The 22,877-nt window shown below is 41.1% G+C and overlaps 3 protein-coding genes across 3 annotated transcripts; 1 reads left to right on the top strand and 2 right to left on the bottom strand.

Moving 5' to 3' along the window:
- The first annotated feature begins 821 nt into the window (after positions 1–821).
- trap1 (TNF receptor-associated protein 1) lies at positions 822–11,188 on the top strand. The gene is made up of 18 exons (XM_020648234.3): positions 822–1,031; positions 4,054–4,224; positions 4,318–4,400; positions 4,506–4,646; positions 5,500–5,571; positions 5,708–5,868; positions 5,992–6,101; positions 6,190–6,263; positions 6,380–6,535; positions 6,743–6,863; positions 6,942–7,011; positions 7,172–7,319; positions 7,460–7,645; positions 8,879–9,017; positions 9,112–9,197; positions 9,297–9,442; positions 9,526–9,598; positions 10,262–11,188. The coding sequence occupies exons 1-18, from the start codon at positions 911–913 to the stop codon at positions 10,361–10,363; spliced, it is 2,160 nt and encodes a 719-aa protein (XP_020503890.3). The 5' UTR covers positions 822–910; the 3' UTR covers positions 10,364–11,188.
- Position 11,189: 1 nt separating this feature from the next.
- On the bottom strand, positions 11,190–16,310 carry LOC109994771 (MAPK regulated corepressor interacting protein 2-like). The gene is made up of 5 exons (XM_020648242.3): positions 15,756–16,310; positions 15,589–15,658; positions 14,951–15,090; positions 13,569–13,661; positions 11,190–11,571 (listed from the first exon to the last, which is right to left on the bottom strand). The coding sequence occupies exons 1-5, from the start codon at positions 15,808–15,810 to the stop codon at positions 11,501–11,503; spliced, it is 429 nt and encodes a 142-aa protein (XP_020503898.1). The 5' UTR covers positions 15,811–16,310; the 3' UTR covers positions 11,190–11,500.
- An 838-nt stretch (positions 16,311–17,148) lies between these two features.
- Positions 17,149–22,769, bottom strand: LOC109994536 (glycerophosphodiester phosphodiesterase 1). Its single transcript, XM_020647918.2, has 6 exons — positions 22,263–22,769; positions 20,813–20,988; positions 20,562–20,667; positions 20,255–20,347; positions 19,749–19,960; positions 17,149–18,953 (listed from the first exon to the last, which is right to left on the bottom strand). Exons 1-6 carry the CDS (start codon positions 22,521–22,523, stop codon positions 18,806–18,808), a joined length of 996 nt encoding a protein of 331 aa, XP_020503574.1. The 5' UTR covers positions 22,524–22,769; the 3' UTR covers positions 17,149–18,805.
- Positions 22,770–22,877: the final 108 nt, after the last annotated feature.

Genomic DNA, 22,877 nt, shown 5'->3' with positions numbered 1-22,877 from the left:
CAATTTATTTTGTATTTTTAGTAAGGAATAAGTCACATCTTTTTGTTATTGTGCCAAAAATAGGCCTAACACCTCAAATGACTGAACACTGTAATGTAGGTGAACAAAAAGGCTCAACATTCCTACATTTAAGAAGCTGGTTCCCTCCTATGTCTCACATTTGTCTTTTTAAATGAGCAAAACAATTAATCAAATTCAAAATTAGAATCAAATTGCTCTGTTATTTTCTTTATTAGTTTAAACTCATCAGCTATCAAAATATAATTTACCTACATATCTAATTAATTATATTTAAATGAATGTTAAATGTATAATTGTATTTAATATACTGAAGCACTAAATTGTTCAGTCAGACTAATACACCATTGAATGTTACATGGCTCACATCAGAATGAATGGTTTTTAATACAATGTGACTAATATTTGTTTTTCTTTATTTATTTATTTGTTCTTTTATTAATTCTCCTGTTTGTTTACTTTCCATAACAAATAATTGCAATATTTTCATGAATGGTTATTCATTAAGGATTTTTTTTAAAAGATCTGTTTATATCTGGTTTATATAAATGACCTTGAAGAGAAAATGTAAAAAAGTGAACTTTATCCAAGCCTCTTAAAGGAGACAGCTTGCAAATAATTCAGCCAACGCATTAATTGGTGCGAACATCTTTCATTCAGAGTTTAAGTGTCTAGAAACGGAATGAAAACGTGCAATTTAACCTTTTGAACCATGACTTTCAAACGAGTAGAATAATCTTTATTCATCATCAGGCAGTGTGATGGGCGCGCTGCTGACGTCATTAGCCGGCGCAGTCTTGGGTCCTGACTCTGCCTGCGTCGCACAGCGTGTGTTCTTCGGTCAGTCGACCTGTCCCGTCGTCTTGCTCAGGTCTGTGTCTCAGGTGTCATCATGTCAAGGTGCCTCGCGCTGGCTCGGTTCGCTCTCGGTTCCTCTCGGAGGGTGAACTCTCGGATAACGACATGGACTGGAGGTCTGAACAGCAGAACTACCTCCCGACCCCTAACTGGAGGTAAGCTGTGCTGTGAGCTGGCGGAGTCAGCCTGACAGCAACAATATAGCAGCCATGTACATTCACTTACCAACCCAGATGTCAGTACTTTAAAGAGCTCATGTGTTAGTCCACTCACATGTTTATGAGCCTGTGTGTGATCACACTGTCAGGAGGTTTATCTTTCTTTCTCTGCACGACATTTGACTGCAGACAGCAAGTGAGCCGTCTTCTGCAAGACCCCGGTCAAGCCAGCCCCCCCCCCCCCCCCACCTCCATTGAAAAATGATGCGTGGTTTACGGTACAGGTGCCTGGAGCGCCCAAAAAGAATGAATGCGGCCGCATATTTCAGATACCATTAATAATAACGGATGACAGAAAGAAAAAAACCCACAATGTTAAGAAACTTTCACTGGATCCTTGTTCCTCATGTCCCTGCCTGTTGTCCTGACAATGTTTTATCAGATTGTACTGTATAGTTTTTGAGATGAAATCTGCTCAAATTGCAACTATAACATAGTTATAAAGACGCTTCGATATGAGATGAGATGAGATTCAACTTTATTGTCATTACACATATACAAGTATAGAGTAACGAAATGAGGTTTGGCATCTCACCAGAAGTGCAAATAAGCAGAAAGTGCAAGAGTCTGTGCTATGTACAGTAATTACAAAATTTACAGATGTAGACTAAAAAAAGTGAATTATTAGGTATATCTGGATGGCTGGATTAATGGGATGCTATAAATATAAATAAATGCTATAAATATAAGTGTATTCTTAGGATTATAATATACAGATTAAGATGCAGTGAGCATGCTATACTAGATTACAGATAATATAAAGAATATGGACATAATATGAACATACTATAATACAATAATACAGGTGGATGAGATGTGTGTGTGTGACCAGGAGGAGTGGTGGGGGGATGATGGGTGTGAGGTGATATGCAGGGGAAAGCGGGGTCAGCAGGGGGCGGAGAGAGAGAGGGAGAGAGAGAGAGAGAGAGACAGAGTTCAGAGTTCGGGGGGTAGAGTTCAGTAGAGAAACAGCTCTGGGGAAAAAGCTGTTCCTCAGTCTGCTGGTTCTGGTCTGGAGGCTTCTGAAGCGCCTGCCGGAGGGCAGGAGGGTAAACAGTCTGTGGGCAGGGTGGGAGGAGTCTTTAAGAATGCCGTGAGCTCGCCGCAGACAGCGTTTTCTTTGGACATCCTCAATGGCAGGAAGTGGACACCTTGTGATGCGCTGGGCAGTTTTTACCACCCGCTGTAGCGCCTTACGGTCTGCGACAGAGCAGTTTCCGTACCAGACTGAGACACTGCTGGTCAGGATGCTCTCGATCACACAGCGGTAGAAGTTCATCAGCTGAAGACAGGTGGTGTCTCTTCAGTGTCCTCAGGAAAAAGAGGCGTTGATGAGCCTTCTTAACCAGACTGAAGGTGTTAGTGGACCAGGAGAGGTCCTCTGTGATGTGGGTCCCCAGGAACTTGAAGCTGGAGACACGTTCAACAGCCATCCCGTTGATGTGAATGGGGTTGTGCGTGCTTCCTCTTTCTCTCCTGAAGTCCACGATGAGCTCCTTCGTCTTGTTATGTTATATGTTATAATAATAATAATAATAATAATAACTTTATTTATATAGCACCTTTAAAAAACACAGGTTTACAAAGTGCTTTGACAAACAGCTAAAACAAGAACAAACTAAACCAAACACAGAAGAACATAAACAACAGCAACATAACAAATGCAAAATACTAAAAATAATTAAATACAATTCAACAGAAAAGAACCCATATTGCACGATACCCAACAGATATATAACCCGACCAATATAAGAACCATATATAAGAACCCAGGCAACACAAGAACCCAACAACACGAGCTGAGACCAAGAGGAGCAAAGATTTAAAAAGATGTAAGAAACTAAAAGAGATAAATGCAAATCAAAAGATAACAGCAATAAGAAGATAAGAGCAGTAAAAGAAATAGAAACAAGTGGTTAAAGGATAAAAAAAACAACTAGAATATTAATCAAAAGTAAATATAAATATAAAACATAAATAGACTAAGTAAGATAAGAAATTACCAAGTTAAAACATAAGAGGAGTTAAGATAAGAGCATAAATAAAAGGACAGTAAGAAGTAAAAGAAGATAAAAATAGTAAAACCAGTAAGAAAAGACATTAAGAAGACGACATCACATCAAAGCAAGTCTGTAAAAGTACGTTTTAAGAAGAGATTTAAAAGAATTGAGGGAATCTGCGAAGCTTATCTCCTCAGTGAGGTCGTTAGGCATTTATTATTTTATTTTGAAAAATCTGTGACAAGAAAATGCAATGGATTCTTGTTCCTCATGTCCCTGGCTGTTGTCCTGAGAATATTTAGCAGATTTTACTGTATAGTTTTTGAGATAATTAAAGATGAAATCTGCTCAAATTGCAATCAGACACTTTGATATTTTAGTCATTTATTATTTTATTTTGAAAAATCTGTGACAGGTGACAAGAATCTTTCAATGGATTATTGTTCCTCATGTCCCTGGCTGTCGTCCTGAGAATTTTTAGCAAACATTACCACACATGACAAAACAATCCCAACAGGGCATTCAGCACAGTTATCGTTTACTCTCGATTATCGTGTGTTTTTTTTTTGTGATTGTAGGAAGCCAAAATTGTACATTACATGATACAGAATTTCAAGAACCAAATTAAGTGCAGTAACTAAACAAATATTATGTAACTAATAATAACTAACAGTTACTAATAGTATTATCAAATATCATCAAATATATTTTCTTAAACAATTTTACAAGTTTCATAACATTTTAAATCCTCTGCTGGACTGTCTGTGTACACACAGTGCCTATATGCATGCTGAAGACTACTGACTGCTGATAAAACATTGTTTTCAAATGTCGTATTTTAAGAAGACGTTTGCTGGACAAATGTTTCGGCTTAAGCGGTCTTGATCCGAGACAACACAGATGTCAATAACAAATCCTTATTTGAAGTAGAACCATCAGGTGACTCCTCTTGTGGTCAGGTTTGCAGGTCGGACAGCAGCAGATGTGGAGCAGTCGGCCCGGAGTGTGGAGCTCCCAGCGGTCCTGCCTCGACTTCAGCCAGCAGTCTTTTTACAGCACCCAGGAGGTGGAGAAAGAGCCTGAGGAGGAGCCTCTGCATACCATCATCAGTGATACTGAGTCTGTGCAAGGTGCTGTTATAGCTACAGACATTCTGATAATTATAACGGAACCATTTTCCAATAGACGATTTGACTTTTTGATTTATCTTTAATCCAATTCAGGTAGTTTCTCCAAACATGAATTTCAGGCTGAGACCAAAAAACTACTGGACATTGTCGCAAGGTCTTTGTACTCTGAAAAAGAGGTAAGAGGGCTTGTGCCAAACGTGGCTGAGATGGACAGACATCTGACTTTATTGACTTATAATGTTCTTTTGGGCTGACATGCTGGTTCCTCCACACCCCACCAGGTGTTCATCAGGGAGCTGATCTCCAACGGCAGTGATGCTCTGGAAAAACTGCGCCACAAACTGATGACAGCAGGCGGAGAAACGGCTCAGATGGAGATCCATCTGCAAACGGATGCTACAAAGGGCACCTTCACCATTCAGGTACACTGACTGAGTAATGTTCGCTGTCTGTAGCAATTATCAGGTTTGAGCACAAGCACTTTGTTTACTTCATAGCCTTTTCCAAATGCAGGAACTTAGTGTCATTTGTGATACAGCATGTTTAGCTATTGTTAGTGCCTTATCTCTGCCTGCACATATTTGTAGGGCTTCCTTGCAGTGCTGTGATAACGAGGTTTCATTTGTGACAAACACATCAGTGATTAACCTTTTACCATTACCAGTATTTATATACTCAGAACATCTTGTAAAACAAGAATAATGCAGAATGCTTGTTTGGAAAACAAACACGTCCACACAAGGGTTTCCATTGGCTGACAATTATCGACCACTGAGCCTTCTACCATCATAACAGAAGGATTTAAAAAGCTGCACACCAAGTAAAAGTTTGCTTATTAAAGCAGAGGGTGTGTTGTTATTTATTCACAAGAATCAGTTTAAAAAGAGTGAGCCAGCAAAGTGGAACAAGTGTTTGTAGAATAATGCTGCATCCAGACCGTTGAAACCTTTATTTTCTTCACTGCGTTTGAATTTAGTTTAGGTTTGGTTCCCGTTAATTCCATTGATCGCTCCACAGGCTTCTTCCAATCTTCTACAAAGTGCAGAAAATGAAGTGCACAAACATGTTTGCTGCTCCAATTGTCTGTTAAATTAGGTCCAACCAAACTGTCGTAGTTTGTAAGGAAGAGTAGAAACTGAAAAAAAAAAACAGGTAGTTTATGGTGGACGCTTGTTTTTTTGTCTGTAAATGAGAAAGAGTGCCACCTAGTGGATGAATATTATACCTCAACATTGATAACTTGTGGAGTGACTGGAACTCCCTGTACTTTCACAGGACACCGGAGTGGGGATGAACCAAGAGGAGCTGGTGGCCAACCTGGGGACTATCGCCCGCTCTGGGTCCAAGGTTGTAGACTTTCTACTTTTAAAACTAAACCAATCACTCTATCAGTTCATTTCTACGGATGTATCACACCTTTTCTACTCTTGATTATTAAGATATCTCCTGTCAGTCGTAATGATGATCTCTTTTACCTTTGCAGGATTTTTTGGATGCCTTGCAGAACCAAGCGGAGGCCAGCAGCACCATCATTGGCCAGTTCGGGGTTGGGTTCTACTCTGCCTTTATGGTCTCCGACCGTGTTGACGTCTACTCCCGGTCAGCTGAGCCGGATGCACCCGGATACAAGTGGTCCTCAGACGGGTGAGAGAGAGAAATGGATGGCATGAGGAATCTCCTCTTTGTGGTTCAGTTTTCCAGCAGAACAAATAAGTTTCATATCCAGACATTTTATATCCAGACATTCTCTGTCATCGTCTTCTTCAGCTCTGGGCTTTTTGAGATCGCTGAGGCCAGTGGTGTTCAACAGGGAACAAAGATTGTGCTGCACCTGAAAGAAGACTGCAAGGAGTTTTCCATCGAGGACAGAGTTAAAGGTATACCTGGAGCTGCTTTGGTTGGCTTAACCGTAACGTACACGAGTGCATCGCTGCATATGATTACATGCCGTTGTGTCTCTTTCAGAGGTTGTCACAAAGTACAGCAACTTTGTCAGCTTCCCCATCTTCCTGAACGGACGGAGGCTCAACACTCTGCAGGTGAGCCGCTCTGGTTCTGTCTCACTCGGTCCCTTAGTTTTTAAAAATACTTTTTAATACTGTAAATGTGGAGTTTTCTTTAAAAAGATTTGGGTATGATTTCTGTCTCTTTTCAGGCCTTGTGGATGATGGAGCCAAAGGAGATCAGTGACTGGCAGCACGAGGAGTTCTATCGATACGTCGCCCAGTCCTACGACAAGCCCCGCTACACGCTGCACTACCGCGCAGACGCCCCGCTCAACATCAGAAGCATCTTTTACGTCCCTGATTCGGTGAGGAGCTCATGATCGGATGTCTTTTTGTTTTGATGATGCATCTTTCCATGCAAAGCCACACCCAGTGTTGACAGTCCAGACTTTACAAAAACAACCCATACCCTAACATTATAACAACCTCTTTGAGATAGTATATTTTTTTTCCAGTGGAAGGGAGTCAAATCAAGTTGTGTCTCATTAAAAATGATGCCATTTGTCCAACAGAAGCCGAGCATGTTTGATGTGAGCAGAGAGATGGGATCCAGCGTGGCTCTGTTCAGCAGGAAGATCCTGATCCAGACCAAAGCCACCGAAATTCTGCCGAAGTGGCTGCGCTTCCTCCGAGGTCTGGACCTTCACACGTTCCTCCACGCGCTCTTACTGTTTTTGCTTCTGGACTCACACTTTGGTTGTTTTTTCGCAGGTGTGGTGGACAGTGAGGACATCCCTCTGAATCTGAGCAGAGAGCTGCTGCAGGAGAGCGCCCTCATCAGGTACCACACAAGTTCTACACTCAGCTGGATGGTTTGTTTTCTGTGTTGAAGGTGTTATCAGTACTTTCTCCCCTTGTTATGCTTACACTCATTTCTCAGCGCTCTGATTGTACTCCAATACTTGAGCCACTGAATCTTCTTTTTATTCTTCCATCTTCAGGAAGCTGCGTGACGTTCTCCAGCAGAGGGTGATCCGCTTCCTGTTGGACCAGAGCAAAAAGGATCCAGAGAAGTACGGCAAGTTCTTTGAGGATTACGGCCTCTTCATGAGGGAGGGCATCGTCACCACCCAGGAACAGGATGTCAAGGTGATTTTTGCATCGAGAAATGTTATGAAGGTCCAAACAATTTGAAAGTGTCATTACGTTTGCTTCTTAACAAAAGCAGCCCGTATTTAAGCAGCAGCCATTTTGAATGTGTTTGCTTCCCCTCTGCTGTGTCTGTACAGGAGGACATCGCAAAGCTGTTGAGGTTTGAGTCTTCTGCTCTGCCAGCGGGACAGCAGACTAATCTGATGGAGTACTCGTCCCGTATGAAGGCTGGCACACGTAACATCTACTACCTGTGTGCCCCAAACCGTCACCTCGCAGAGCACTCGCCCTACTATGAGGCCATGAAGCAGAAAGACATGGAGGTGAGAGAAGGGACTCATGAGGAAATCTGAGGCAGTTAAGATTCAGTTTAATCTTTATGTTGTAAAACCGTAAGCAAGGTGATATATTCCTTTTAAAAACAAAAACTCATTTGAAAAGGAAACAGCAGATATAGTTTACAATAGTTCATGTCAGATCTATCACAATTGCTCTACATTTGGCTGCAATCTGAACATTACTCTATAACATTAATAAGCATTATTATGATACTAAACTCCTTTCACATTCACAAGTAAGGATGGGGATCAAAACCAAGTTCTATTAAGTACCCAGTTCTGCATTTTTCAAAACCAGAGCATAATGATACCGCTGTGAAGTCTCATAGGTCCCATAACCTAACATTAAAGCTTGAGTCATCGAGTCATTTAAATCAAGTTTTTGAATAGGTTTAGAAGTTTAACATAGATCAAATATTTAACATAGCTAAAAATAAGAAGGATGCCAAATTAAGTTTATGTTGCAAGATTATTTCTTGCAAAGAGTCATCCTCCTTGGGTCTTGACTAAAGGTGATAATATCACTCCACTGTATCCCAGCGGTTATGTCACACGCTCCATGTACAGAGGCTATAGTGCTTGTCACAGCAGCCCTTCGTGCCTCGGCCCCATTTCTGCATGTCACCCTTACTCCCTCCTCCCAACATTTCCCGTCTCTCTTCAGCTGCCATATCCAAAAAAAGGCAAAAGAAATAGCCCCAAAAAATAACTTACAGAATGAATGGTCCCTGTCCCCCCTGGTGATAGTGATTTTGAGATGCACAATGCTTCTTACATGACTGATGCATGCTGGGATTCCCTCTGATGCTTCGTAGGGTTTGAATGAGCATCTTAAATTAACCTTACTAAACGAGTAAACACATTTGAGTTTGTTTAATCCAAACCAAAACAGCAGTGATAGAAAACCTCATCTTATTAGGACCCCTGTGAGGAATGTTTAGTTTGTGTAGGTTTTGGTGCCCCCCTGTGGACAAAGCGGTCTTAGCTGATTTTGTCCAGTACATGTGTATGTAGTGTTTAATGACAAAATAAATCAAAATTTAAACACAGGCTGTTTCATGAGCGTACAGTTCTAGCTTTATTTGACACCTAACCCACAACAGCAAGTTTCAGGCATTAAAAATAACTATTAATAATCAGTTAAAAAAACTCATCATACAGTGGACTGTTTAGTTCTGAATCCTGCACGGCTCATTTGATTTGTGCCTCTCCCTTCAGGTGCTGTTTTGTTACGAGCAGTTCGATGAGCTGACCCTGCTCCACCTGCGGGAGTTCGACAAGAAGAAGATGATCTCAGCTGAGACGGACATCGTGGTCGATCACTACAAGGAGGAGAAGTTTGAGGACATCAAGCCAGGTCAGCTCCTCTCTCACACCTGCAGTCAAAGCTAAGCTCTCTCTCGTGGCGTAGTCCTGACTCGCTGTCTGCTCCCTCTCCTCCTTCTCTGCAGCCTCCGAGCGTCTGACTCAGGAGCAGGCCGACGACCTCATGGCCTGGATGAAGAACGCTTTGGGCCCCCGAGTCACCAACTTAAAGGTACAGTCCTTATTCAATTTGAGCCCGCCTGGAAGTCATCTTCAGTGTCCTTTGTTATAGACACACAGCATAAGAAATGGTTAACCCTCTGCTCTGCAGCTGACTCCTCGGCTGGACACCCACCCGGCTATGATCACAGTGCTGGAGATGGGTGCTGCACGCCACTTCCTCCGCACCCAGCAGCTGGCTCGCACCCCTGAGGAAAGAGCTCAGATACTGCAGCCCACTCTGGAGATCAACGCAGGGTGAGAAACGGGGAGATGGATTTGGTCTTCGTGATGTTTTTATGTGCAGCTGAAACGGATGTTGTACTTTTTCTGCCTTGTAGACACGAGCTGATCAAGAAGATGCACGCGCTGAAGGACTCAAACTCTGAACTCGCTGGACTGCTGCTAGAACAGGTTTGACCATAACTGAGTGTCATTGGGTTTTTATCTGTGGCGGGATTTAGGACATCACATCACGATGTCTCTCTTCCAAACAAAGGCTTCTTATTCGCTCATTATTTCCCGTCCCTTTGTGTCTGACATGTTTCAATAATTAAAAACAGGAATTCACGAGTTTCTAAGGCAGAAAGTTAATGTGTTAAAAGCAACATATCTGCTTAGAAAGTATTGAGTTCTTGACGATATATTTCAAAGTAATGACAGAAAATGAATGGAAAATGATTCAGTCAAACTTGCAGTAGCAGGGTCATAAGTTTCACATGAGTTTGCTTTAGTATTGATGGACATACACATTATGCAAAATTTAACATACAAGCTATTTTCACTAAAGATGAATGCATCTCAGTGTTTCTTTATTATTAGTCGGCTATATGTGTGCTTCCTATTTCAGATCTGAGACATTTGATTTGCAACATTTAAATATGTTTATAAAGGATTTTTATAATGCATCAGATCGCCTTTCCACACAACAGACTTTGTTTGTAATCAGAGAACCTGACTCCTCTACATTATTTGACTCAGTGCAGCACTCGCTTCTTCTTTTTTTCTTTTATCCATGAATGTGCTCATGTTCTCCTCTTTCCATATCAGTGATTTCTTTTTCTGAATATTTTGCAGATCTATGACAACGCCATGATCACAGCGGGTCTGAATGATGATCCCCGACCGATGATTTCTCGCCTCAACGATCTTCTGGCTAAAGCTCTGGAGAAGCACTGAGAGCTTTGAGGCGGACTTGAACAGACGTTGTCTGGGGACTTGAGCATCTGCAACAGCTTCAGTTTCTGAAGAGAAGGACTGGCTGATGGTTTTGTTCATCAGAAACCATAAAATAACACCTTCCCCCCCTCCCTCTGGAATCCTTCATCCAGCCGTATGGAGAGCACATAAAGGCTTAAAAAGCTCAAAAAGAGTGAACATTGACTGCTGAAAGCTCCTCTGTAAATCCTTTACATGTCTTTATCCGGTGTTCAGCTGAGTTTTAATCTGTTATATATGAAGGGGCGGTGTGCCCTACAGAGGTTAGTCATGATTACACCTCATACTCCTGTGTTACATTTAGGCTTTTCTGATATGATCATCTTGCTTTAAATACCAGGTATTGCAAAGGAACATTGTTAGGCCTGATTATGTCCTGAAATATCTACATTCAAATAATCTGGAAAGCAGGATTGGAGAGTTAGTCAGTCCAAAAGTGTCAAACCATTTTCTAAACCCTGAGAAACAAAAACTGTAACAGTTGGAGTTTTCTTCTAAGTTTTTTAAGAAATGAAATTGTAATATTTACCACTTTTTGTTCCCTTATCTTTTCCGTGCCTTCTTCCTTCTTCCCACATTATTTAATATGTTTTTTTTCACCTTTGAAGTTCATAAGAAATGTAATACCTGATAAGTGGGACACATTTTGAGCAAAGAAATATTTTTGGATGGATAAAGGGTTGTAGGAGAGATGTCAATGTATTGAAGGAGCTGTTGTCTGTGTGCATTATCAATGATGTTAGTAAAAAATCCATTCTTATGATGATTAAAGATGAAAGTAGAGAGCTTCTTGAAAATACAACTTTTACTGAATTTCAACGTAACATGACATCCCTGCTGTGAGGGTAGAAGACGTCCTCCAGTGTGCCGTCTGTCGCAGACTGAATATTCTGACATGGACAGGTCTTGGAGTTTCAGTGACGTGATTCTTTGTGGTGTCTTTGTTAGCGTCCCAGCGCTGTCTGTCCGTTTTGAATCACATCAGGTCCATTTTGACCCATCACACGTCCAGCCAAGGACTCATCTTCACTGTGAGACATCCTGCTTCAGGTCTCATTTACTGACCATCTGTCAAGATTCACATATCCCAGAGGAGTGTCAGGAAAGCTTGTCTATGTTGGCAAGGAAACGCTGCGCCCACCATTCGTCCAGATCTATAGGCACAAAGTCTGAAAACAAGGGAAGAAATGGGTTAAAAGGACTGAATAGAAGAGAGTACAACTAATAATAACTTTATTTATATAGCACTAGAATTCTAGGCCAAAAAAAAGGAACAGTCATAGCCCATTTGATAATTATTTTATTTAAAATACTAATTATTATACATGGTTTCCAATAATAGATGCTAATAGGGGCTAGGAGGACAGATTTGCCTTTTCTGCTTTAACTTAATTTCTACAGGTAAGATTTACTTTAAGAATAAAAGAAGCGTTTCTGCTGTTCAACTAGTTTTTTTGGCACATCTTTAATATTTTATTTTGAAAAATCTATGACAGGTGGCAAAGCTCTTCCTCATGTCCCTGGCTGTGTTCATGAGAATTTTCAGCAGATTTTACTGAATAGCTTTTAAGAAAACTAAAGGTAAGTTCTGCTCAAATTTCAATGAGAGCTTTGATATTTTACTCAGTTTTCTAAATAAAATATTAAATATGACTAAAATATCAAAGTGTCTCTATGCAGATTGCAAAACACCGGCGTTCATACCAGAGACTGTAAATATTAGTTCATACACATCCTTTAGCATGCTAGCATCTTCCAGAAGCAATACAAAAACAAATCAGAACAAATGTCCAACTACGGTTACTTTATTTTATTTATAGGAGCTTTTGTTGAATATTAAAATCACTCCCTAAAGACCATCGTAAATTAAAAAATTAGAAAATTACATTAACTGAGCGTTATGAAGACCATGTGAAAGTGGATTTACTCGTGTTCAGCGCCCTCTAGCGGACAAACCGAGGAACTGCAATACATCTATTTATCATATTTAACCAATGACGTACAATAACCTTAATATTTATATATAACAAAAACTATTTTAGTTGTATTTTTCTAGTGTAAAAATAAACAACCCACGACAGATCTATTTATCTAAACATAATTAAATCACGAATGTTTACCTGTCTCTATTGGTCAAAGTGAGGAACTACTACACAGCTTAGTAAAGTTCACGTCAATAACGATGATTAGAAAATACTATCACTTCCGGGGCGTACTTTCAAATTAATGTATATTAAGAAAAAATAACGTAATCGTTTTTTGATTATCTCGTTTTTTTGCGTCACTACATTACCTTTTAAAATATACAGCATTATTTTGTATTAATATGTGTATCATCTGTATCCCTCTTAAGAAGCATTATTAGTTTTATTATTAGCTTATGTACAAACAGATTCCCCTTTTAAAACGATGAGTTAAGTTATGGATCAAGTGTTGGAACAACACACTGATTTTTATTTTCATTATGCGGTACTTGGAAATACATTTTAAATGAATCAATCCATAATTTAGGCCGATCTGATAGACCAGAAAAGGAGAAAAGTGTATAACCTCACATAACTGAAAGTGTTATTAAGAGTCATTTAGGCTGCATGCATGTTTGATTTATAACTGTAAGGGCTGTCAGTTCACCAGAGACATTTGTATACAACATTAACAGAACAGACATCCACATGGAAATCCCTCTTGATGTCTCATGCAAGGGAATTTATCAATTTAATCTATTTCTTTAGAAAGCATAAAACCGTGCTTACTAATTTCTAAATGTGTCAGCACATCTAATTTGGACAACAGGGAGAGAGAGGCCCGTGAGCTTCCTTCAAGCCGGAAGGATCAAAGGCAGGTTCACTAATCCTTGGTTGGCTGGCTGTTATAAACCTGCTCAAACTATTTCCCAGGTTGCAGTTGTTTTAGACCTGTGGGCTGTTATTATAAGAAACTAAATAGCAGAAATGCAAAGATTTCTCTCTACGGTATACACATTGACATCATGCTAAAGGATGTATCCTGTAAACAATGAAGCTATCAGGCTTAAATACTGACATTCAGTGGAAACCTGCCTGAAATGTATCCACTTAAATGCAGACGGATGATAAGAAGACATGAGCTGCTCAGTTCAGATGAAGCTGTGTGAAGAGGCTCTGAAAAAGGGGAAAGCTGTACTTACTATCCATGTGTGGACTGGGAGCGGTTTCCCTGTAGACGACTGCCCGCTGGGCCTCCTCTGGCCTCTGCTCCTGCTGTGACACCTCCTGCCAGGCTGAGAACACAGGAACACCGTCAGAACATCTACTGCTAATACCGATATGCTTATGTGTTGATCTGAATCATAATGAATCTGCAGCGACGGTATTTAAAGATTTGATTTTGGTCCAGCTTCTGGAATCTCTGCACTGTTGGTCAGGCAAAATATTGAACACAGAAAGAAAAATCCCACTGGGCTTGAGGAAATCGTGACAGGGATTTCCCACTGCTTTTCTGCTTTTTAGACCATTAATCCAATAATCTCAGGAAGCAGATTATTTCAATTATGCAGAGATCTAAATGAAGCATTTTTAACACTATTAACAGCATGTCGAAAATGTATTTTATTACGCTTCTGATGAACTACAAGAGTCTGTAACCACAATTCAATATTGCATTGTGTTGTTGCAGACTCCTTGTACTCGTTCATCAATTTAATAGTAATAAATAACTGAACAACAAAGTAAGGTCATAGTGATGCAATTAGTAGATACTAGCAAATGTCCCTATCTGTCCTAGTTTAAAAAGAAAGGTCCTGCACCCCAGTGTCACACCCATAAGTAAAGTCCATAAGGGCAACTGCTTGAAAGAGCTGCCACTCCTAGCAAACGTTTGGATTTCAAATAATGCAGCATGTGCATCGTACTGTGTGTTTAGACGATGACTGATTTGATTTCAGTAGCTGCCTCCATGCCACGTCTTTAACTTCTTGTTTATAAAATGGGTTTCTCAGACTAAAAGGGAATGATTCAACCCTGAAGAGGAGGGTGGGTGGGGGGGGATTGGGCCTTCTTTGTGTCCTTGTCTCCTCAGAGACAAGGTTACTGAAGTTGTTTATGAGCTGCTGTGGCTGAGTTGAAACACTCAGCAGCCAGCAGCACACAGAAAGTAGTAACAGAGAGAGGAACACAACGTTTGAAAATGGGTCAGTGTGTAGAGTTTCACCTGGACCAAACAAAACCTTTTATCCTGTCAGACCCCTTTGTTGCCCGACTCATTTTCCCCCTCCCAAATAAAAAGTTTCCTTAGTGTGCCAGCGAGGGTCATGAGGAGAACGATATGTGGGTGTGAGAGCATTTCTTTGTATGTGCCTATCATGGCTATCAGTGTCAGAGCAGCTGTGTGGGTGAGGCCTGGGAGAGGGGGACAGAGGAGGAGGAGTTCTAAATAAACCCGTCATAGTAGAACATCATTCACAAAACAGCTGGCGAGGGATGGGTGTCTGGATGCTGTGGGCCAATGAGAAGTGTCCACTCATTTTCCTACTCTCCATTCATTCATTCATTCATTCATTCATTTCCTCACCCTCATAGACAAATTTGACGTTTTCCTCATGTGCAGCAGTGAAGCTCTCTTCCTTCTGGGTGTCTGCGGGAAGCGCCGGAGCAGGGTGATGGTACTTCTTACCATTTAGTCGGTTGAAAACGATCTTGGGTGCAGGGAGGCTGGCGTGAACAAGACGAGGAAGAAAAACATGTCACGAGTAGTTTGAATGGTTTCTGCAAGTATATCATCTGATAACTCTCAAAGTCAGACGCCTAAACTCAAGCAAGGCTGTTTGAGTTGGAGGCAGCAGCAGCAGCTGAGTCAATGACCATGTGCCGCCTCGCCTTCCCACAAGGTCACACAAACACAGATCCTGGCTGGTTATAAAAGGCATGAAAACAGCCCAGCAGGTGGACTCGAGCCTTGGGGGAGTCAGAGTGTTATAAATCATTCAGGCCTAACACAGCCCGTCTCAAGCTGATGATGTCCACACTGCTGCCAGGACACGGACATCCACTAACTCACACACACACTTTAACCAACCCAATTCATCTGGAAACAAAGTCTAAACGCCAAATTGAGCCAGACATTTCAGATTTTCCAAAGGTCACACTAGTGCTAGCACAAAGTGGGCTTTTCATTTACAGGAGAAATCTCATCCAAAGTTACACACTTACTCAGGCATGCTCCAGGAGGTCTGTTTGTGCTTGAAGTCGTTGATTTTGTTATCAAGCTGCTGAGTGGGCCCTAAAACAGGATACATAAACACATTAAACATTGAAATCAACGTGGATGTCTGGTAGATTTCGGAAGTGCGTCTGAAAGTTGCAGTTGCGAGCCTTACCTGTCCTTCTCTGGGTGACCAGTTTGCTGGGACCTCTTGTAATAGTGTACATCATGCGCAGAAATAGTAAGCTGTTAACTTTTTTGGGCACTTTCGAGGAAAGAAGTCGGTCCAGAAACCGGTGGAACAGGCCCTTCTTTTACAAACAAGACACTTTAAATAACCGCATTCCCCGAGGGTCTGTCGTTGCATAAAACAACTCTCTTTCTGAGAGAAGTGTTGGTCCTCCTGTCAGCTGATTGGGCTGGATCTCACTTGCAGTCACAGGGTGCCAGTTTGCAGCCAAAGTAGATTCACACGCAGACCAAGCAGATCTGTTTGGTAACGACTCAAAAAAACACAGCCGTGCGCCGCGCTGCTCTCCGCGTAAAACCAGCTGCTGGGGCGCATGTCATCCGGGGAAACCTTTCAACTTTCAAGTGCCCTTTCCACCCTCAAGTCCGGACAGTTTACTCACTTTGGTGCTAAGGTGTCCTGCACTGCCACAATGTCACATAACCTGAAACGGCGGCTGTCATTCATAAGACATTGTACGCACACCGTCAGAGCGCAGCACTGCCCGACGTCACACACACGCCTCCCCTGGCGCTTTAAAGAGACAGTGTCCCGGGACTGGAGGAGATCATGAGGGACGGTTAGAGCTCTTAAATAAATATGAGACCTTTTTAAAAAAAAAATTTTTTTAGATGTAGACGTTTTGCGTAATACTATGTTTACCCCACTTAATTCTTCAACCGAGGTAAATTATACTGGAAATGAATTGTGGAGTTGTGAACGCTTTGTCCTCTGACCTCTATTCGGCCATTTATAAAATAAATATCACAAATACAACTCTTTCAGATAAGTTCGATTTGTTTTGTGCCCTCTTGATCAAGAGTTCATTTTCCTGCTCTGTAACCTCTATCAGCTCTATCAGTCTCTCTGTGTTTACAACACACACACACACACTCACACTCACACTCACACTCACACTCACACACACACACACACACACACACACACACACACACACACACACACACACACACACACACACACACACACACACACACACACACACACACACACACACACACACACACACACACACACACACACACACACACACACACACACCTGAGCTCATGGACATAATGAAATCACACATACACAATGATTACAATACAAGCAAACTTTACTTTTTATGTATGAAAGGTTGACCTAAACATTCAGTGGTTAACATACATGTATACAAAGAAAAGTCTCATATAAATGTATGAGATTAGTCTTCTGGTTTAAAAGCATTCTTGTGTTATATCACGTATGCAAAGTCATTCTAAGATGTGTTTGGCTTTGTTTCTATGATCATTGATTTCTTATGAGGGTGAGAAAAAAAAACCTTTGACAAGTACAATAAATATTGATTTTTCTTTAATCTCTGAGCAACACATTGATGGTGATAATGGTGTCACCTTTTTTTGTCAATGATGACTTCATGTCAGCTGAATTGAATCTGGGAATTTAGATGATATATTTGATAATTAAAGGCAAATACCACACGGTTGGCTTCTTCATGCTACTCCTAACACTCTCTACAGTCCTTGAAGGTGTACGTAGTCAAAAAATGAAGGGAATTCAAATGTCCTCTTGTCAAAGGTGCCAAGGTGGAGAACTCTCTGTATGAGAACTTAATGTGGGAAGATAAACAAGTGAAAAGTGAAATTGTTAAAATGTTAATAAATGACCAGATTTAGTTTAGCCATTGTCACTTATAAGATGTCCCTATAATGGGCACATTTAAAGTGCTTATCTGGACTCATCTCTGTCTTAAACTGCAGAAAGTATACTCCCAGGTCCAGTGGTGTGTTTACTTTCCCTCAAGGGTAAATCTGTTGACTATACAATCAGATATTATAGTAATCCACAAAAGGTTAAATTCTTTGCAGGCACATTTGTTTCTCTTTTTTTTTCAAGTTATTAACATAAGCTATAGTTCTGAAAAAAACAATCATCACTTCAACCTGCACAGTATTTACAATAGATCCACCAGAGTCCACTGTTATATAAATATCACAACAGCAGATATCGATATGATGCCGACGAGTCCGATGTTACAAGTATATACACTGATGTCTCTTTAAAGGTGCATCAAAGCTCAGAAGGTAGAAAAGATCTTTAAGGTAGTGTAATCCTAATCCCTGTTCCAGGAGAGCTGGAGGTATAGCTGCTGGTAGTAAGATAAGGACATGAATGTATGGAGGCAGGTCTTATCTTATTTAATTTTCACTACAGTGCAGAGCTCATGAGCACATCATTTCTAGCATTCTTAAAAACAATTTAAATTAACTTTTTCCTTTCAGTATCTCGTGCTCTTTGACAGAACAAGAAACTGGAAAATGTTGTCATTATCATACTTGTATTTTTAAATGAAGAAGCTTTAAAAAATAAAATTTATACAAGTCGGATACTTTTAGGATTTCATATTTCTGTATATGTAAGACCTCTGTGTGTGTGTGTGTGTGTGTGTGTGTGTGTGTGTGTGTGTGTGTGTGTGTGTGTGTGTGTGTGTGTGTGTGTGTGTGTGTGTGTGTGTGTGTGTGTTTCATCACTTAGCCTTCTATTCAGGGACACATTTCAGACTAAAGACTGGTTCATTGGGGTCAGTGGTTAAGGTTAGGGTCAGGGCAAGTCTCAAAGAGAAGAATATAAAGCCGTGTTTCCACCAGAAGTACCCGGGACTATTTTTTTTTACCAGGATCTACTTAGTAAGAGAGTAAAAGGTTCCTCCAGCACATTGTTGTACGTTTCCACCTAGATCTAAAGAGTCATGAAAAATGGGCAAATTAACCTGCAGACTTTCAATAGACTCTCCTGAGTTATGTGATGATAGACCAGTTAGAAACATTCAGTGCCTATCAGGGACCTATATTGGGGGTGAAATAAGGTCCACAAGACTCAGGTGCCTGGTTCTTTGTGAAAGTCCTTGCAAGTAGAAACTCAGCCTGGATCTACAGTTTGTAATATTCCTAAAAGTGACCCAGTTAAACACGAGTGTGTGTAAGTGTGAACATTCAGTAATGAGAGTCACAGTCCTCCAGCAGGCTGTCAGTGATGTAGCCGATCTTCAGCAGGTTTTGGTAGTAGTCTTTCTCCACGGCGGTGTTAACAGTCCAGCCCACCACCTCCACGCCGCGCTCTGCCCAGTACTGAACATAGTCCCTGAGTGACACAAGGAACAGGAACACAAGATAGCACCGTAATATGAGAACATGTTTTTTTTTGTTTTCCAATAAAATGTAATAAAGAAAAATGAACCATTACATTTAAGCTGTGTTTACTTATATCTATGGAGGAGGTTTAGATCGCTCCAGAACCCTTTCAGGATCATCAAGTTTATCAGATTGAAATCTTGATGCAACAGGAATAACTTGCATAAAATGTAACTGACATAAGGTGACGAGCGGCAGAGATGTGTGTCTTTTCACACACAAACAATCTTGGCTGGATACAGACAGCAGGTGCAAAGAGAAAAATAATCAAATCTTCCATTTTGACATTTAGACGATTTTGAGAGTTGTAAATCAATTTAAATGCAAAAGTTTTCTTTATGACAAAAATGACAATGACAGGAAAGTCGGGAAAAGTGAAAGCAGTTTTCTCTAAATCTAAACATGGGAATCCTGTTTACATCTATTAATACTCTTGTAATCCTTTAGATTTCTATTAGGAGCCTTTTACACACTTTGTAATCTGCTGGCTCTAATAGTTTCAGTTATTTTCTTAAGTCCTCGTTCTGTATAATGCCACTATTATAAGACTGCATTCATTATTCTATATGGACTGAACATACAGCCTGACATTTGTCATTTTTACATAAATGAAACAATCTGTCCCAGCATGAACAGACAGATTAAATGTTTAGCAAAGAAAGTTCTTTACATCTCACATCAAACTCTTTACCCTAGCCTTGCAGCTGTGCATTGCTTTGATTAAAAAAAAAAATATTTCACTTACAGTGAGAGGAAGTCTTTCTGCACGAGGATGGCAGAGACTCCACAAAGTTTCCACAGTATGTGGTGATGGGCCCAGTCCAACAAGACGTCCAGAACCCCAGTCCACAGCTGACCCCACGTGGACACGCTCCGGGGAGTGCCGTCGTCGAAACGGCTCAGTCTCCAGGGTCGGTGGGTGAGAGCTGTGACCACGCTGGGGTTAGTCTGACGCATCTGAAGCAAACAGAGAACCAACAGAGTCAATGGAGGATCTGGCTTGTCATTCAGATTTAGTCTCACATTAGTTTGATGTGCAACAGTATCAGCACTTTCAAACTGTAAAGCTGTCTATTATAAGTTCTCAACAATTAAGAGAACAGACACGAGAGTAAGAGTGCAATTTTATAAACGGAGGAAAAACAAAAAAGCACAACAATCCCTAATCCTTTAGATCATGTTATGAACTTTGCAACATCAAAATAGACTTCTAAACATGAATATAAGTCTTTATGATCACATCTTTGTTACCTTGTAGATGACTTTGGGTTCAAAGGAAGAGACGATGCTGGAGTTGTAAAGGACAGGGAACTTCTTGTACATCTCATGTAGAGCCGACACGGCCTTTAACAAGAAATATTGTGTCCTTAAAACGAGCTAAACTATGAGTTTATTTAGAGCCTCTTTGAAAAATCAGAGTGTAGCTTTAAATGATTTATACAGTGTTTGTAGCGTTGTTTGTAGGCTGCAGTCAGCTAACATCATTGTTCCACATTTGCCCGTTTCAGTATCTTTAAAATGAGTCGTTCTGCCTGCAGGGTTAGGTCAGTATTGATACCTTATCAGGTTGGCCTTTGACATCGAAGAAGATGGTCAGCTGGTGTTTGATGCACTCCTGCACCGCCTCCTGCAGAGTTGGGACCTTCTCAACGCTGAATTTGTCCCTGTACCAGAAGAAATCACAGCAGGATGTAAAGGCAGAAAGGAAGCTTAATGTCCCAGCTGAGTCATAGTTTCATGCTCTCAAGCTGTTTCTCTTGATCAAGTAATGCTCGTACATTTTCTGATTCAATTAAATTGGAAGCATACTTTAGCCTGTGTCTGGCAGCAGCATCGAGTCTCTTAAGCTGGACAAACTGCAGTTTGCTGACTGGTCCAGATCCATTAGTGGTGCGATCCACGGTCTCATCATGCATCAGTACGGCCACTCCATCAGTGGTAAAACTCAGGTCCAGCTCCACTCCAGTTGCCCCGTTTCTACTAGCCTAAAGCAGAGGATCACAGAGGGAGAAGACATAAAGACAGCAGTCATTGAAAAATAGTAATTGGGGTTTTCAAACAACAGGAGAGCACTTTAATAGATATAAAGGTGTGACACAGTGAGGAGATATTCTTCATGTCTTTTGGGCAGTGTGAATATTCTCCAGTGCTGTGGAGTCATGCAGAATATAGTACAACAGTGTAGAATTTGGGCCTCCCTTCTTTTGACAATTGCCTTTTACCATAAATGATCATCAACATATTTCCAGGTGAGACTGGTAGTCAATGGCAGAGAACCAGTCTTGGCGTGTGATAGGAGCCATTAGTTTCTATCAAAAGAAGGATGCTGTCCTAAAATAGCAGGCTGAAACAAGGCTAAAAATAACCAGACTTCAAACAAACGCTTGTGACAGACAATGCTACAAATATAATGATTTGACTTCAGTCGACTTATAATCTGCCAAAAACTGCATCCAATGGTTTCGGCCTGTTGGGAGATTCAGTGAAGAAAAACATGTTTGATCAAGTGTTTCATAACAGAGATATTCAAAAATAGATTCAGTAATAGATATCTCGTATAGCGGCAAATATAGAAACCTCTAAACACGGTTAGTCATCATGACAAAGACAAGTTTATGAAGGTGTCCTTTCTGGATCTGAAAACATTGGTGCATTGCTGAGCTTGTAACAAAAGCCAGAGCAGAACTTATAATTAGTCTATTCCACCACATTCACTGAGAGCCTACAGGGAAGAGATGAGTAAGAAATAAAAAAGAGGTAAAGGAAGTGAGCAGATCAGAGGTTTGATTGACATGAGGAGAACTGCATGAGAGAGTACAGGCACAGCTGACTCAGCACCTTCTGTCGCCTGTGTCAGAGGAGATAAACAGGAAGGTGAGGGTTAAATGTAACTATAGCTGGCATTGTCATTTAAAAAAAAAAGTTCATTATGAAACAGCATTTAAATCTGTTCATTTTCAAGGTTACACTTAGAATACAAGGCCGAGCAGCCCCTTCTCTAAATGCAAACAGCTGTCATCCAGATCTTTTATAATAGTGGATGTGGTGACCTGCTCACAATGCAAAAGCCTGTAAACAGCTATCAGGATTATCATTATCACACGAAATCCCATATATTCCCCTCATATAGCCTACCTTGCTCGAGTTTGCACCTGAAGTACTCTAGATTCCTACGGTAATTAAATACAACATTTCGATGACCTATAGAGATTAGCGGGTCTATATGACACGCAGGTCCAAACAGATGGCAGCATGTCACCTCTCTGATCGCTGTCAACGTGTTCTCCGGAGCGTCGTGGCTCCCCCCGCGATGCGCCACCACCGGCACGCCGCCTGACGGAGCCCTCGGCCGGAGGACGCGGCCGGCCTGGTCCGCCGGCACCGGAGGAAACCGGAACATCACCATGAAGACATAGAGGCAAGCGGTGAGCAGGGAGGCCCCCGCTGCGCTCCTCGTCCCCAGCATCACCAGCAGAAACACCGCCGAAAAATACACCACCTCGTCTCCCAGCTGCAGCATGATGTGAGCAGGATATGTTTATGTCGCGACGGCACCGGAGGATGAGAGAGCCGATGAGGAGAAAGATGGCATGTGGATGGAGCTCCGCCGTCTGCACTACATGGTGGAGGAACAGACAGACGCTCGACTTAGTGCAGAGGATGGATGCGAGGGAGGAGGAGAGGTGGCATTTCTGATAGTCAGTGTGAAGTTTGGAAACTAGAAATAAAAAACGACTTTATTCAAATACTTAGGAACATCACGTCACCACATTCAAAGTATACCAGCCTTAATATTTCTATGTGTTCAAACAAAAAAGAAAAACGTGTAAAATTGTATTTTCACCATCACATTTTGACAAGATATACCCATAAA

The sequence above is a fragment of the Labrus bergylta genome, chromosome 16, assembly GCF_963930695.1.
Source record: "Labrus bergylta chromosome 16, fLabBer1.1, whole genome shotgun sequence".
NCBI classification, from domain to species: domain Eukaryota; kingdom Metazoa; phylum Chordata; class Actinopteri; order Labriformes; family Labridae; genus Labrus; species Labrus bergylta.
This window is presented reverse-complemented; position numbering and strand designations above follow the sequence as displayed.